The sequence below is a fragment of the Erpetoichthys calabaricus genome, chromosome 4, assembly GCF_900747795.2.
Source record: "Erpetoichthys calabaricus chromosome 4, fErpCal1.3, whole genome shotgun sequence".
Taxonomy (NCBI): Eukaryota; Metazoa; Chordata; class Cladistia; order Polypteriformes; family Polypteridae; genus Erpetoichthys; species Erpetoichthys calabaricus.
The window spans coordinates 58570611-58586149 of NC_041397.2; the positions used below are offsets into that span (position 1 = coordinate 58570611).

The following is a 15539-nucleotide window of genomic DNA, read 5'->3' on the forward strand; positions in this document are numbered from 1 at the left end:
GTGCTTTCCAACAACTTAAAAGACTATTTAAAAAATGCACCATTCTGAAAGAAAGCCGACAGGTGAGATTAACACTCTCTTTATAAGGATGAAGCTTCCACCTCTTTAGAAGTGTGAGTTTCATGGCATATAAGCATACAGTATGTAAGGGAGACTAGGGTCAGACCTTTTTTGGCAATAGAAACACTTTGTGCCAAAACACAAGCTGTTCCAAAAAAGAGAGATTAGGTGAGATAAACCAGAGTGAAATAAAACACAACATTGCTTGATTTTGTAGCTTGTAGCGGCAGTTATTGGGTCTATATGCTACTGAAATGGCATAAAAAAAGTAAACAACTTTACAGTTTATTGTACTATATTTCCCTCTCAACATGATTAGAGTCTTCTTCTTCTTTCAGCTGCTCCCATTAAAGTGATCCAGAAAAAAGAAACACATTATAAACTGTGAACTTACTTCTTATAATTTTAGTTTTACAAATTGAGGTTGTGTAGTTGTTAAAACTGAGTAGCAAGCTCACTGCACTGACATTCAGTTCTGTGCTTGTGTACAAGTAAGTGAATGTGTGCTTCCAGCTACATCTTGATAACTTACTGGTAGTGGCAACTGGTGCTTAGCCACAACTGGCTGCCAATGCTGTAGTTGTCTGCCATCAGGGTTGTTGACAGAAATGGCGACTCTGTTTTTTTCTAGAATTGCTCCATGTATTTCTATTTTTTCTCAAATCCCAAAGACATGCAGGCAGCAGGGCTCATCAGCATCTCTGAGGACCTGAATGTCAGTGCCCAAGCAGGTGTGCACTGTGATGGCGAGGCAGCTTTCTGCCAGATAACACCAGAAAGCAGGCCGTCTTCAGTTAATAAATAATTGACTTTGTGTCAAAATGGGAATTGTTAATAAGAGACACATCTTTTTTGTTTTGACATGCTTGCATTTGGTTAACCTCACAAGTTCACATGTAAAAACGCCCTTTAATTGCTAAAAATGCCAAAAGATTTGGAATATGTATTAGAAATGTTGTGTGTACTCTTACCTGTTTTGAAAAGTGTTCTGTCCTTTCATGTGATGAATGTTTTTCAAAAGGTAAAGTTAAAATAACAATTCATGATTAAAGCAGTAAAACGGGTCATTAGGGTTGCCGAAACATGTGTGCAATTACCTTACCCTAAAAGAACTTCATCCTTAAAAAAACTTGGTGCTCCTCCACACTCAAAATTCCATTTTAATAGTCAGTGTTAGAATCTCGCAAGGCAGATTAAAAATAGCTCAATAAAAGAGATCAATTATATCCTCAGCATTTAGTCCATTTAATATTGAAAAAATAAGGATTTAAAGTACGCTTTATTTATGTACACATTGTTTTTTTTCCTTTTCTAGTGTAGGCTTTCTTTTCTTCAAAGATACTTTATTGTGATATACGTGAACTAAGAAAGAATAATAAAAGATAAATAATTATCCATTCAAAGATAATAAAGCTGAACTTCATCTTGATGTTGACCTTAAATGAAATATTGAAAAATGTGTTCCATGAGTTATACAGTATCTTTCAAAAATTATGTTCTGGGTGTACTGTATAACATTTTTTAAAAAATATACTTCTGTGGTATCTGCATTCAATAATACAGCCGAAAACAGGAGTAGAACCCACAAAACGGTCCTTCTTCTTTATCGGATTACCTCACAATACTGACAGCCAACTTATGCAGCAGCCTGGGAGTACGCGTTATGTGTCACACACACCGTACATTTCAACAACTAAATGCAAGTGAGCACTTCAAAGTAAGAGTGTCCTCTTATAATACATTACAATACTTAATGAATATCATTATAAATGTCAGTGTGGGTATATGTATGAGTGTGCCCTGCAATGAGTCCCATCTATGACTCGATTGTGCATTGCATTGTTGTGATAATTGCCATCTGCAGCACTAGACAAATGAATAGTTCTACTGCCTCATGTTAGGGTTTTTTAACATAAAACAACTCAATTGTACTGGATTTTAAGGGTTTACTTACTATATAGGATCTTACAACATTATGTTAAATGTATTGCAGAGTGCTAAATATATATTTAAGTTAACTCAGTAATGTCTTTATGTGCCAGTTCTTCCCATGTCTCAAAAATCTCATCATATTTTGATTTAAAAATAGCAAATTTGTTTTGTGTTGATGTGTTGGCTAAAGATGTACTCATTGTTAAAATGTTTGCTGTTTTTTAGGTTTCAAAACTGTTATTTAAAAATTTCAATGCCATGATGAAAATGTTAGAAATATAAAGGTTCATAAATAAATATGAAATAAATACTTCAGCTCATTTGAAAATTTGTCAGAATACTGTTTAGGCATTCTATAAGCTTTCTGCAAACACACAATGATTAGAACGCACTCTCCCTAATGCAGCTTAGTGTTACAGAAGCCTAAATGGGATGCGGTAGACGCAAAGCAAAAAGCATCTGAGGCCTGATTGGAACACCATTCTGTAACAACTGCACTCGAGTGCTTTTTGGTTTTTACATTCCATGCTTAATGGCGTTCCCTACTTTGTTATAGTTTAATTACATTTTTAAATGCTGTGTTACAAGAAGCGCACAGACCATCTAATAAATAATGTTGAATAAGCTGAATTATTACTTATTTTCAGTCAGTTGTATTGCTGAGAATCTACTTTAATTATACTTTATTTTGAATATTTAGAAAAATGTCTAGTATAAAGGAGGTATTATAAGTCCTCTTCTGTGCTAAACTACAGTAATGCTGACCAGAATGGCTGTTATTTTACTCATCCATTTTCTCAACAAACATGTCACAGGGAACGAGAACCTCTGAATGGATTATCAGTCCATCAAGGGCCGGACACTTCATTACACAGTATAGAGCACAGTTATCATGCTGTGTTCACATTAACTGCAACTTGTATTTTGAATTATATTTTAATTCAGGAATTAACATGTAGAAACTTTTTGTTTGAATTACATTAGCAAAAAAAAAAAAGACAAAAGACACTGGATTGTACAAGTTTATTTACTAAATAAGATCTTACAACATTACATTCATTTGTACTGTAGTATGCTAATTTTGTTAAAAGTTAACAAAACAATGTCTTTATGTGCTGACTCTTCCCATGTTTCAAAAAAACAGGTCATATCCCGATTTAAAAATAACAAATTTGTTTTGTGTTGATGTGTTGCCTAAAGACTGTCAGTGTTGTCAAGTAAATAAAAATGCACTCAGTGTTAAAATATTTGCTGTTTTTGATATTTAAAAGTGTCTGTGCATCTGTAAGTTTCTACTTGAGGCTCTATGCTCTATTTGAGTCTCAGATATGTTTATAGTTACATTTTGTTTATCTTCAAATATTTCTTTAATAAACTCTCATCCAGTAAACAGGGACAATTCATTTGCTGCTAATAATATAAAGGGCTCACTAATACATCCAGCTCAGCAGTGAACAATTGCTTTTAGATTAAATAGGATGTGTATGTTCTGTTTAACATCAATATTGTACAAGTATGAATATTCTTTGATCATTATTCATCTCTTATTTATTTATATCTCTTTAATTCTTATACAGCTTTGGTTTGCATTTGTTAATGGATTTTCTGGCCAGATTCTGTTTGAGAGATGGTGCATAGGGCTGTACAATGTGGTAAGCAACTTTGTAATCGCATACAGAACTGTTAAGGAGTTCATTTGCTGTTTATGCCTGCATATTTTATCACATTTACAATCTGAATAAATACATGTGACAGCAATAATCCTTTAAATTATTTGTGAGAGATATACATATATTCTGACTGCTTTGGCTAACAGATACGGATTCAGCATTGTATATATCAAATATAAATATGACTGTAGAAAGGAAATGAATCATTGTATAGTAAATATGTTCTTCCCATCACAATCTTACAAATATTTCAGGGTGCTGTTAAACATTCTAATGCCTCACTTGTACAGTGTGTGTTTTATGTCTAGATATGCTCATTGTTTCCTTATAGATAAAAGGTCACCTTCACTAGGGACATGACTAGAAAACATTAATAGTAATATTCATCCATCCATCCATCCATCCATTTTCCAACCCGCTGAATCCGAACACAGGGTCACGGGGGTCTGCTGGAGCCAATCCCAGCCAACACAGGGCACAAGGCAGGAACCAATCCCGGGCAGGGTGCCAACCCACCGCAGGACACACACAAACACACCCACACACCAAGCACACACTAGGGCCAATTTAGAATCGCCAATCCACCTAACCTGCATGTCTTTGGACTGTGGGAGGAAACCGGAGCACCCGGAGGAAACCCACGCAGACACGGGGAGAACATGCAAACTCCACACAGGGAGGACCCGGGAAGCGAACCCGGGTCCCCAGGTCTCCCAACTGCGAGGCAGCAGCGCTACCCACTGTGCCACCGTGCCGCCCTAGTAATATTCATATATTTATAAATGTATTATAGATGTTGTCAAAAACAATATGAAACTGAACAGAAGTATTATAAAATCAGTATCAGTACAGATATAGGCAGAAGGACAGAAGAAAGTCATTAGTGTTGCTTGACCCTGTCACTGATGTGTGATATTTAACAGACATCTCGCATCTGTCACAATGCACTTGATGGGAAATATTTTTCCAAAAAGTTACATTTTTTGCCAAGTATTTTAAGTAGAATTGGCAGAAACTTTGGTAAATGTTTTATTAAAGATCTAAACAATAGTAGACACATTTGAATTTGTAAAATGAACTTCACTATTTCACATCATATCTATTTTTAGAGGGAAGAAAATGAAGCAGTTAGAAGTGGGTGACCAAAGTTATTAAGTATTAATTTTCATTTCATCAGATTTTCACTGCCTTGCCACCATTCACTTTGGGCATTTTTGATCGACCATGTAGTCAGAAGAGTATGCTGAGGTTTCCACAACTGTACAGAATTACCCAGAATGCCGATGGATTCAACACAAAGGTGAGTGAACTTACAGTACCCTTTAAAACAGTGTTAATGATGATAAGAGAATTTGATTTAAAATAAATGTGCATTTTTAGCTACTGCATGTTCATCTTTCAAATGACAAAGACAATAATGAAAAGAAACCCAAAGACAGGGAATTGTTGATTTAATAAAACAAACAGAATGTTGGTCCTGTGCTAGACTTGGACTGTGAATTTACTGGGATACTTTCATTTATTGTATGAAACAACGTTCAGTGTGACCTACAAAACTCTATTCAGAGGCCTTTAATAAACAGGTGTTGTTTCTATAATGGTACATAACCATGCAGTTACTACTTAATGTTGCTCAAATTTGTAATTTGTTTTGCTAAAGATCCAATTTGTTTTGTGTGTACCTAGCAATAGAATATTAATTTACTGTTTTTAGCGTGGGTTCCTACCAAGTTTGCATGATAAAATAGTTCCCTGCCACAGTCCAATCTGGATGAAGTGAGCTATAAGATTGGTTAAAAGATAAATAATCTCTGACAGAACTGTTAATCTCTTTTTAAGAAAATGTGGCATAGTGGTTAAGGCTTTGAACGTCAGACCCTGAGGTAGTGAGTTCAAATCCTGCTATTGACACTGTGACCCTGAGCAAGTCACTTCACCTGCCTGTGCTCCAGTTGGAAAAGCAAAACAAATGTAAGCAGTTATAAATAAAATGTTGTAAGTCACCTTGGATAAAGGTGTCAGTATAATAATATTTACTTTTTCTACAAAATATGACTGTCTCTACATATTGAAAATTACACAGTATAGGCAGGTTTGAAAATGCATCGACTCCAAGATGCTGACATATTAAAAAACACTCACCTGCTATATAATACTATTATAAATTGAAGGGGTGGCACAGTGGTGACACTGTGATACATTACGTAATCTTTCTGCCTTACAGCTCAAGCAACCTGGGTTCAAATCCCTGTCTGTCTAATTACAGTGTGGAGTTTCCATGTTCTCCGCATGTTAACATGGTGAACCTCTCAAGTTCAAAATGTTAATAGAAAATTCATTAGTGGCACTAAATTAGCCTGCAACTGCTCATTTAGGGACCTGTGCCTGTCATCTCAGACTGTTAACAAATAGAGAATGAACTGGTGCAGCCTCCTTATTTATTACTGATACACATTCTAGCCATACTGCTAGGATATTGAGAAAGGGAAGTTTAGTTAAGATCATTATAGAAGTAGTTTTTGCACATGATTTTACATACTACATAAATTCACAGTGCAAATTACAGCTAGCACAATTATCTTATTTTCTGAGTTTCAGCTATACTTTACAAGAGTAAAAAATTAGAAATAATCTTTTTTCACTCTGGCTGTATGAAGAAAATGTTACCATAACATACAGTAAGTTATTCTACATTCTCAAACTTGCTTAATCTAGTTCAGGATCATTGGGGGCCTGGGCCTATCCTGACAGCCCTGGACAAGGGCAGTAGTCCATCCCAGGACCCCTCACTCCCAGACATATCTGCACTCATACAGACGCAAATTCTGAGTCAACAATTTACCTGAATTGCATGTTGATGGTGATGCAGGAAGAAAACTTCAGTACCCAAAGGGAGCCTTACACAGAGACAGGGAGAATATGTGAACTCCACAAAGGCAGCCTAGAGTGGAATTCAGGCCTAGGATGCTAGATCGGTGACCACTATGCATGCTACCATACCATGATGGAAATATTAGAAATAAGTTTCATAAATCAATATGAACTTCAGCTCACTTGAAAATGTGTCACAATATTGTTTAGGCATTCTATAAGCTTTCTGCAAACACACAATGATTAGAACGCACTCTCTCTAACGCAGCTTAGTGTTACAAAAGCCTAAATGGGATGCGGTAGACGCAAAGCAAAAAGCATCTTAGGCCTGATTGGAACACCATTCTGTAACAACTGCACTCGAGTGCTTTTTGGTTTTACAGTCCATGGCGCCCCCTTACAGTAATGGCGCCCCCTAATTTGTTATATTTTAATTACATTTTTAAACACTGTTTTATAGAACTGCACAGTCTGTCAAATAAATAATACGGAATAAGGAATTATTACTTACAATTACACTTACTTAATAATTACTTTAATTACACTTTATTTTGACTATTTAGAAAGATTTCTAGTATACAGTAGTAGTATGAAAAAAAGCTTTAATATACACAAATTACATATCAAAATGTTCAGCAGGATCTCCTGACTGCATTGATGAGTGAGTCTCCGCAGTGGACTTGCCTGAAGAAGGGGCCCGAGTTGCCTCGAAAGCATGCATATTGTAATCTTTCTAGTTAGCCAATAAAAGGTGTCATTTTGCTTGGCTTTTCTCTAGTATACAGTAGGAAATGCAAGTAATCCTCTGTGCTAAACTACAGTAATGCTGATCAGAATGCTGTTATTTTACTCATCGGTTTTCTCAACAAACATGTCACAGGGAATGAGAACCTCTGAATGGATTATCAGTCCATCAAGGGCTGGACACTTCATTACACAGTATGGAGCACAGTTATCATGCTGTGTACATATTAACTGCAACTTGTATTTTGAATTATATTTTAATTAATGAAATTAATGTGCAGGAACTGTTTTTGTTTGAACTGCATTAACAAAAAAAAAACCATTTGAACAGATGCCCAATGCTTACTGATTAGTTTAATAAAATGCACTTTAGCTAAAAAGCCCAATGCAATGTATATATCTGTTTTATACGTAAAACCTCCAGCCTCCAAACAATCCACCTTAGCAAATAATATTCCCAGTGAAATCCAACCTCTGGGCAATGATGATGATAATAATGAGATTCAGTGAGAGAGAATAAGGAAATCATTCATTTAAGGGACGCCTGTATGCTCAAGATTTTGCAAAGGGAGTTCAGCTGTGGCAGGGAAACAGTGCAGGACTTGTTATACAGAGAGGATTTGCCTTGTATATGTTGGCGGCTTCCTGACTCTCCCAATTTGTTTTCCCTCAGGTTTTCTGGGGTCATTGCATCAATGCCTTGATCCACTCCATCATTCTCTTCTGGTTTCCACTAAAAGCCCTGGAACACGGTAATTGCTCCAAAAAATTTTAGTGAAATCAATAAGTCAACACAAAGTTATATTCAAATCTCAGACATGTAGCTGGAAAATAATGGACATCTTTGTCAATAAACAGTCATTCGGCCTTTTGTATTTCTTCTTACAGTGTGAACTGATAACTAAATGCATATTAAAAAAAGGTTTTGAATTATTTGTACTTTGCATTAGACAATTGGTAGAAAGTCTGTTTGCTTGCATGGTGTTACTAAATAAGTGACTCATATACTGGACAAATTCTGAAAGTCTTCCTGTGTTTAAAAAAAACTTAAAATAAGGGATCAATAGATCTATAAGTCAACTGAGGAGCAGGTAAACTTAATTTTGCAAATTATATTCTCATTACATTTTTACTTGAGGTAATGTGGTAATGTTGGTTGCCTTGCTGGAAGTGAGACACCCTGAGCAGAAATCACATTCAGCTGATAGGGTGCAAGATGAAGGTTTAGGAAATGGAAGAATGACAGAAAACAAAACTGTAACCCTTGTGACAATAATACACCATAGACATCATAAAGATTTACAGCCACCTGTATATTGTTTTCCCAGCTGCAAAAGTTTAAGTTTTTGAGCACAATCTGCATAGAACAGAGTCCACAACAGAACTGACTACAATAGACGAAGATGGAGGCTTTAAAGGCCCGTAGAGGAAATGATGTCATCAAAAGGGCCGGAACCAGAAGTGACATCAGCAAAGGGGGCGGCTTCAGAAGTGATGTCAGAAAAGGGGCCGGCTTCGGAAGTGACATAAGCAAAGGGGCCGGCTCCAGACGTGATGTCTTCTGAGGCGCCAGAACCTTGCAGGATTTCCCAGGAAAGGTCTGGAGGGAACTGAGGAAGACAGTCAGCGCACTCCGCCGCCCCCTGGTCAGATGTTTTATTACAATTACTCAGACCCTTTAGCTGCCTCCTACTCGCACGTGTTTGACACCCTCTAAAGAGTTCTGATCACCCTGATAATCAAAAAGTGCATTCACAGGGAATCTCTTTACATGGAGCAATTGATTAGGAGTGCAGAAATGACTAAGTAGATCAAAGGATGTATTCCAACCTTGATATGTTACTTGCTAAAGTGAACAATAAAAATAATCAGAGAAAACAACATCAGCAATTTATCTGTGGATGTCAGATATTTTAGCGGCAACATAGGAAGGTCACTCTTCAAATAAAGTAGAATAAACTTTGAGTCAGATAAAATGCTACATATAGACTTAAACAGATTTTAGACTTTGACAGATAATGTAGCTGATGAAATTTAATGTAAATAAATGGTAAGTGTTGCACATACTGTATAAATAATCACACTGAGGCTTCAAAGTATACCTTCCACATTTTTATGCTTTCTTAATATGTTATAAATGCATACAGTTTTAGTAATGCATTTGTAGTAGTAAAATATCTGATTTGTTTTGGATGTTAAAAAGTCTGATCTTGTGAAGTATAGTCACATGTGCTTATCATAATTTAAAGGAGATTTTTTCAGTGTATTGATGATATTGGATGTATATTAACGGATCTAATAAGCCACCTTTTCTCTTCTTTGTAAAGAGCACACTGTTTCTTATTATAATAAAACAAAGTAATTGATGAACACCCATTGAACAAAAGCTTTCATTTGCACTGTATACTTTGGATAATGTGTCAGCTGCCTTCTCTTTATTGTGTGCTGGCCACCCTGAGACTAGCAGGTGTGTCGGTGGGTTCTCATGATCACCTGCTTTTACTTATTGGCAGTGACTTTGAAGTGGTGAAGGCTTAGGCCCTGCATCCTGTGTCCATTACTTGACAGAAGAGAAAAAGACAGGAGGATTGGATCATTAGATTTAGCACTATTTCACTTCATTCATTCAATGTCAAGTTGCTGTGGTCCAAAATATTGATGCATTTACAGAAATTAAAACTGTGCTCTCTAGCACTTGCCAGTTATATGCTACTTCAATTCTGGCTCTTCCACTTTTCTCTTGTTCATCTTCATTTGGACAGGTCTTGACTGAAGTTACAGCTTGTTCAATTTTTACAATAGCAGAAAAAGATGAAGGTACAGTACATATTTAGCATGAAGGTTTTTCAGCATTAGTGTGCTGTTTGTTCAATACAGGTGGTAAATTTGAGGAGCCATTTTTAACATTTTTTGGACTGTTTAGTGACCTAACACACACTGTTATCATCTGCATGGCACATGACTTCCAAAGTACCTTTCAGCATATTTCTGTCTCTGCCTGCTGATCTGTTCTTTCTTTCAACTTTTGGGATGCAGGAGCCTATTATGAAAGCAAATGATGCAGCATTGACGGAGATGCCACTCAATTACAGGGTGCATTGAACAGGAGATGCAAACACAGCAGGGCAGTTTAGAGTTGCCAAATATCCAAACAGAATGTTTTCAAAATAGCAGCAAACGTAGGATATTCAACAGAGAAAACACTTTAAACACAGGAAGTCCACTTAGGTTCCATGCAAAGAAAAACTAGCACAGAACCAGCCCTGGAAAGCCTCCCTCTGAGCAGTGTTACCTACAGTGAAACGACCATGACATATGGATGGATGGTTTTTGTTGCAATGATAGGAAATTTCATTACTGAAAAGCCAAAGAAATTTGACCTCTGCTATTAGATAAACACCTTGCACGGTGGAATCGCTTGCTAGATTTTATATTTTTGCTTTTTTTTGTATAAATTCAGGAATGGCTTTCAGCAGTTTTTCTTACCCATGTAAGATAATTTGAATTATTTAGATTTTTAAGACACTGTTCCTTTATTTGTTCTTCTGTACAAAAATCACAGATGGTACAGAATGAAAATAGGGGCAGATAATGTGAAGCTACCTGATAGCACAAATCTAATCAACCAAACAGAAGAAATGTACTAATAAACTTTGTAAAGATTATTTCCACACTGAAAATATAAAAAATGGCTAAACCTTTAATGTTTTGGCTATTTGGCCTTATCATACCCAGGAAGGCTAGCGTAGGTTACATGCTGATTTGGACACACTTTAGGCAGTACATTTTATGTAAATAAGGAGGCCAACTGCAGCTGGACACAGACTTTACTTTAGGGCTTAACTGAAATAACAGTTGGTAGACACTACCAAGCATCCTTTTGTAAAATGTCCCTTCTTTATCAGAACAATCTTCCAAAGAGTATGGCCAAATCCAGCATCTTTCAGTCATTGTTTTTTATTCTGACCTTTAATGATTTTAAAACATTGCAATGAAAAATCATGGACACCCAGCTTACTTTGACACATACAGGAAGACCTTCTTGACACTTGGTCTCCAGAGAGGACATTGCACCACAAAGACCTCCCACAAATTAGGTATAAACTGTTTCCAGATTTGGTCCAGACTGTGAGAGTGTCAAGCTAATACAATTTTCCCCAAAAGCAATGATCTGCGTTAACAGTTTTGTATATGAGGTATTTTAAAATTTCTATAGAAATGTTATGTTTGAATTGAAAGGACTCCTATTTTGCAGATAATAGATAAATGACATTTTTTTGGTATGGCCTTGTTCATTATTCCTTATGTCAAATCCTTTCCAAGCTGTTTGAAGGGTTAGTTAATATTACATTATTTTTGATACTCGTACAAAAGTTACTTTAAAACACAGTCCTTTTTTGAGATCCATCTGAAACTGTATTGCAGTCTTGTTTGTTCTCAACTGAAAGGAGAAGGTGATCTGAAGTCTCTTATCTGCTGTGTGCTGGAGGGAGCCATGGTTGTGGCTTATTTACTTCACTTTATGGTTTTATTTATTTTTAGGAAGACTCACAGAAACTAATTGATAGTGAACAGACAGGAGAGTAAATAGCATTCCTTCTACAGCTTAATGGAGAAGACAGTTTGAGTAGGCAGCAGGAGAGGTTTGGTGCTCTAGCCATTCATGAAAACAAGGCAGCTGCCCTTGCGCTGGAAGTCACCATGAACTGGGACTGTTTTTTTTTTTTTCATATGATTGCTCCGTTTAGCAAGGCTGACCAGTCTTCATTCTGACTGGCGGCGCCCTGCTTGCCCACTGATCAAGATCATTATCAAGTAGTAGTGCTACAAAGTACAGGAAAATTCTTACTTGCATGTCCAACAATACGATAAAGTACACTGTAGAATGACCTTCTCACTTGCAGTAGTGTAATACCAACAGCAGACAATGAAAACATCATCTCATTTTCAATACAAAATCACATGTAAGGTATCGCACAGTATGAATTGGATAAAGCAGATATGACAATGTTGCATTTATTAAAAAAAAAACAAAAACAACACACACAAACATGCAGCAGTTATGTTTATGCAGTTGCCGATACAGTTATAGATATAATGAGTAGCGGATAGTCAGCCTTATGATCTGAGGATACACACGGCCCCACTATCTAGTGGTCTGGTCTTTCCTTAGGCTCACTTTATCATTTCCAGGATTTAAGTTATGATGCCAGTAAATAAGCACAGGCTTGTGCATACTTGGCAGATTGGTTTACGTTTACTGATTTGCATAGGGGCACATGCTTTTTGAGGCCATGTTGGAAAGTTTATTAGATTATTAATTTTATCATGGACTTAAAAATGAGGTGCATGATATCACAGAATGCCTAGAACCAGAAGTGTAGCCCATAAGACTTTATTAGCAAAAATACAAATTTAGTCAGTCAAAAGGGACCGTAGGTGGGTACCGTAGTAGACAGAGACAAGCTCAAGTGTAGCGAATTATTATGTTTGGGATGGCACCAGGTTATCACTGTAACTGGATTGGGTCAACAATGGGAGCATTATTTATATGTTCCACAGCAAGCTAGATAACTTAACACACTACACAAACAGAGAAAGGCACTATATCATGGTGTCTTCATTCACTCAGACACCATTAACAGAGTTGACCAAATACAGTGTTATTTTGTCTTTTTTTATTTTGACTTCTTTTCAGTTTTCTAAATATGGTATTACACTGTATAACATTATGTTACCTGTGAAAGACTCAATAAAAATGCATGCTGACTGATACTAAAGTAATTACATGCATCCTTCACTGTTACTAGCACAGATGACAAGGTTTTTATATATTTGTGTTTTCTAAAGAATTATTTCAGCACTCAAAACCATCAGGATTTCCTTCTGAAGACATTCTTAACAAAGCATGAGTGTGTATATCATAACAATAATTAAATCCTGTTTTTTTACTTTTCTTTTAGATTCAGTCTTTGATAATGGCCATGCAACAGATTATTTATTTGTTGGAAATATAGTCTATACAGTAAGTTTCTGTGATTCATTTTTTTAACTTTTCCATTTTGTATGTAACACCTTTACCACATATTTGCATTTAGAGATAATTATCATCAGGATAAGAAATGTAATGAGCATGCCAGACTACCGAGTGCTTACAAAAGTCTGTATAATGAGCTATTTAAAATTACAAGTCACTAACTGAAAAATACAATGGAAACTTTGTCTCAGCCACAGATGGCCTGCAATTGTTATACGCTCTTTAGACTGAACATTACAACTAGAATTTTTAGGTATGATTTCATACAATGAATTATTTATATCACCCATGCCTACTGTTAGATGAAAGCTGTAAGTACTATAGGTATGTGTCAGGTTTTTGTGGGCCACAATTTCATAATAAGCAAGATGTGCAAAAAATGAAGTTTTCAGGCATTAAAGTCTAATTTGTTACAAATAAATATCACCATTAAAACAAAACAATGGTCATCCTCTTAGATCTTTAATGACAAGAAAATATGCATATGAGCTGCACACATGCTATTTTTAATCATTATACATTATAAATATTCTAACCTCATGATATAAACTCTTCACTTTTCTAACACTTTTTCTTTTACTCATTGACTGTTTTGAATTGCAGTGCTTACTTATGCTACAATCCATTAGCCTTTCATTAGGAAAATTAACTTGCTGACATAAGAATTGGAAGAGCTAAGACAAAAACATGACTCGTAATTAAAAGGCAAGAGGGCTGTCTGAATTGAAATCTGAATTTAAAAGAGGCTGCACTTTCTCAATGTGATGAAAACAGTAACCCATTATTTGTCCTTCTATTCACAGTACGTTGTAGTGACGGTCTGCTTGAAAGCTGGCTTAGAAACAACAGCGTGGACAAGGGTGAGCATTCAGTCAATATGTCTGACTAAACGCTGAGCCTGCTGAACAAGAGGATCCCACATTTTAAGCTATCAATTTCCCAGCAACTTACAAATGCTAAAATGCATTCCAGAGTTAAATGGAATGTTTTGAAGCTTCCATTCAAACTTTTTTTGTACTTTTTTTTTCTTTAATAGGAATTCAAGTAGCAGAACTCTACTGCTGTAATTGTACAAGGATTTATGTTTAAACTACATAAAAGACTTTAGAATATTTTCTTTATTGCGCGAACCTTTTGGTCAAGTATATAACCGGCTTTTTTTTTTCTTTTAAGTTTTAATCCACCTAATAGGTATGTGTTCCAGAATGCAATGCTTAAATGTTACTTCTAAAGTATGCCATTTTTTTCCCCTAAAACTTCCTGAACCGCACTGTATGCCTTCTTTCATCACTTTGACCCCAAACGGTGCAAGGCTATCCATAGCTGAAGAACACATTTCCAAAAATCACACTGTTTTCCAAACTCAGTTTAAGAAAAGAAAAAAAAAAGTTTAGATTTAGTGTTTATAGGAATATTTATCATCTTACTTCATGGTATGAAAGTTTGTGATAGCTCAAACTATTGTAAGACATTTTGTGTTTAAAAAACAAATGAAAAACAAATAACTACTTACTCAGCCTTAATTAGCCTTCTCACAAGGTTCTTCAGTAAACTCAAACTTTACCTCAAAGAAGCCTTACTACAAGTCAGTAAAATAATAATAATAATCTGCAAATCAGTAAAATAATCTGCCAGACAGAAGTTATAAATGAAGAACATTGGTAAAATACAAACTCGGTGGTCTTTTGGCCCCATTTGAAATTTCTTACTACTGCATACAAATTATATTTTCAGAACAAATATATGGTATCTTCTAAAAAATGATAGGAATTGGATTAAGTGACTTTTGGAAACTCAAATGGAAAGGCACAGTGGTGCAGTGATTAGGTCAGATGCACTGTCTGGGGTTCATGTAGGTTTTTTCAGGGAACTCGGGTTTCTTCCCATATCCCAAGAGTAAGCAGGTTCAGTTCACTGTGGTTACGTACCTTTGGATCGCTTGTGACCGACTGATGTCCTGCCCAGGGCTATATTCCCACCTTGCACCCAGCACAGCTGGAATTAGCTGTGGTTTCTCAAAATCATGAATTGCAGTATTTCTTAAACTAGGGGTTACAACCCAAACTAGGTCGGAGATATGTCTGGGATGGGTTGCTACATGATTGTGTAGTAAAGTTAACCATCCAAGTGTGAATTCTGTGGTAAGTGACGTGCCTCTGTCTATTTAGTATGCAATTTGTAGCCTATAAACAAGAAGCAGAGCGCTTCCATTCCTATGGCATGAA

General features: G+C 36.0%; 1 protein-coding gene across 5 annotated transcripts in view; it reads left to right on the top strand.

Moving 5' to 3' along the window:
- atp8a2 (ATPase phospholipid transporting 8A2) overlaps positions 1–15539 on the top strand; it is a 429846-nt gene that overhangs the window by 353865 nt on the left and 60442 nt on the right. For all 5 annotated transcript variants that reach the window (XM_051926384.1, XM_028799509.2, XM_051926385.1 and 2 more), the window contains 5 exons: positions 3570–3644; positions 4840–4962; positions 7951–8029; positions 13241–13302; positions 14118–14174. In XM_051926384.1, coding sequence (XP_051782344.1) covers positions 3570–3644; positions 4840–4962; positions 7951–8029; positions 13241–13302; positions 14118–14174 — 396 coding nt within the window. The remainder of the gene's footprint in view (positions 1–3569; positions 3645–4839; positions 4963–7950; positions 8030–13240; positions 13303–14117; positions 14175–15539) is intronic.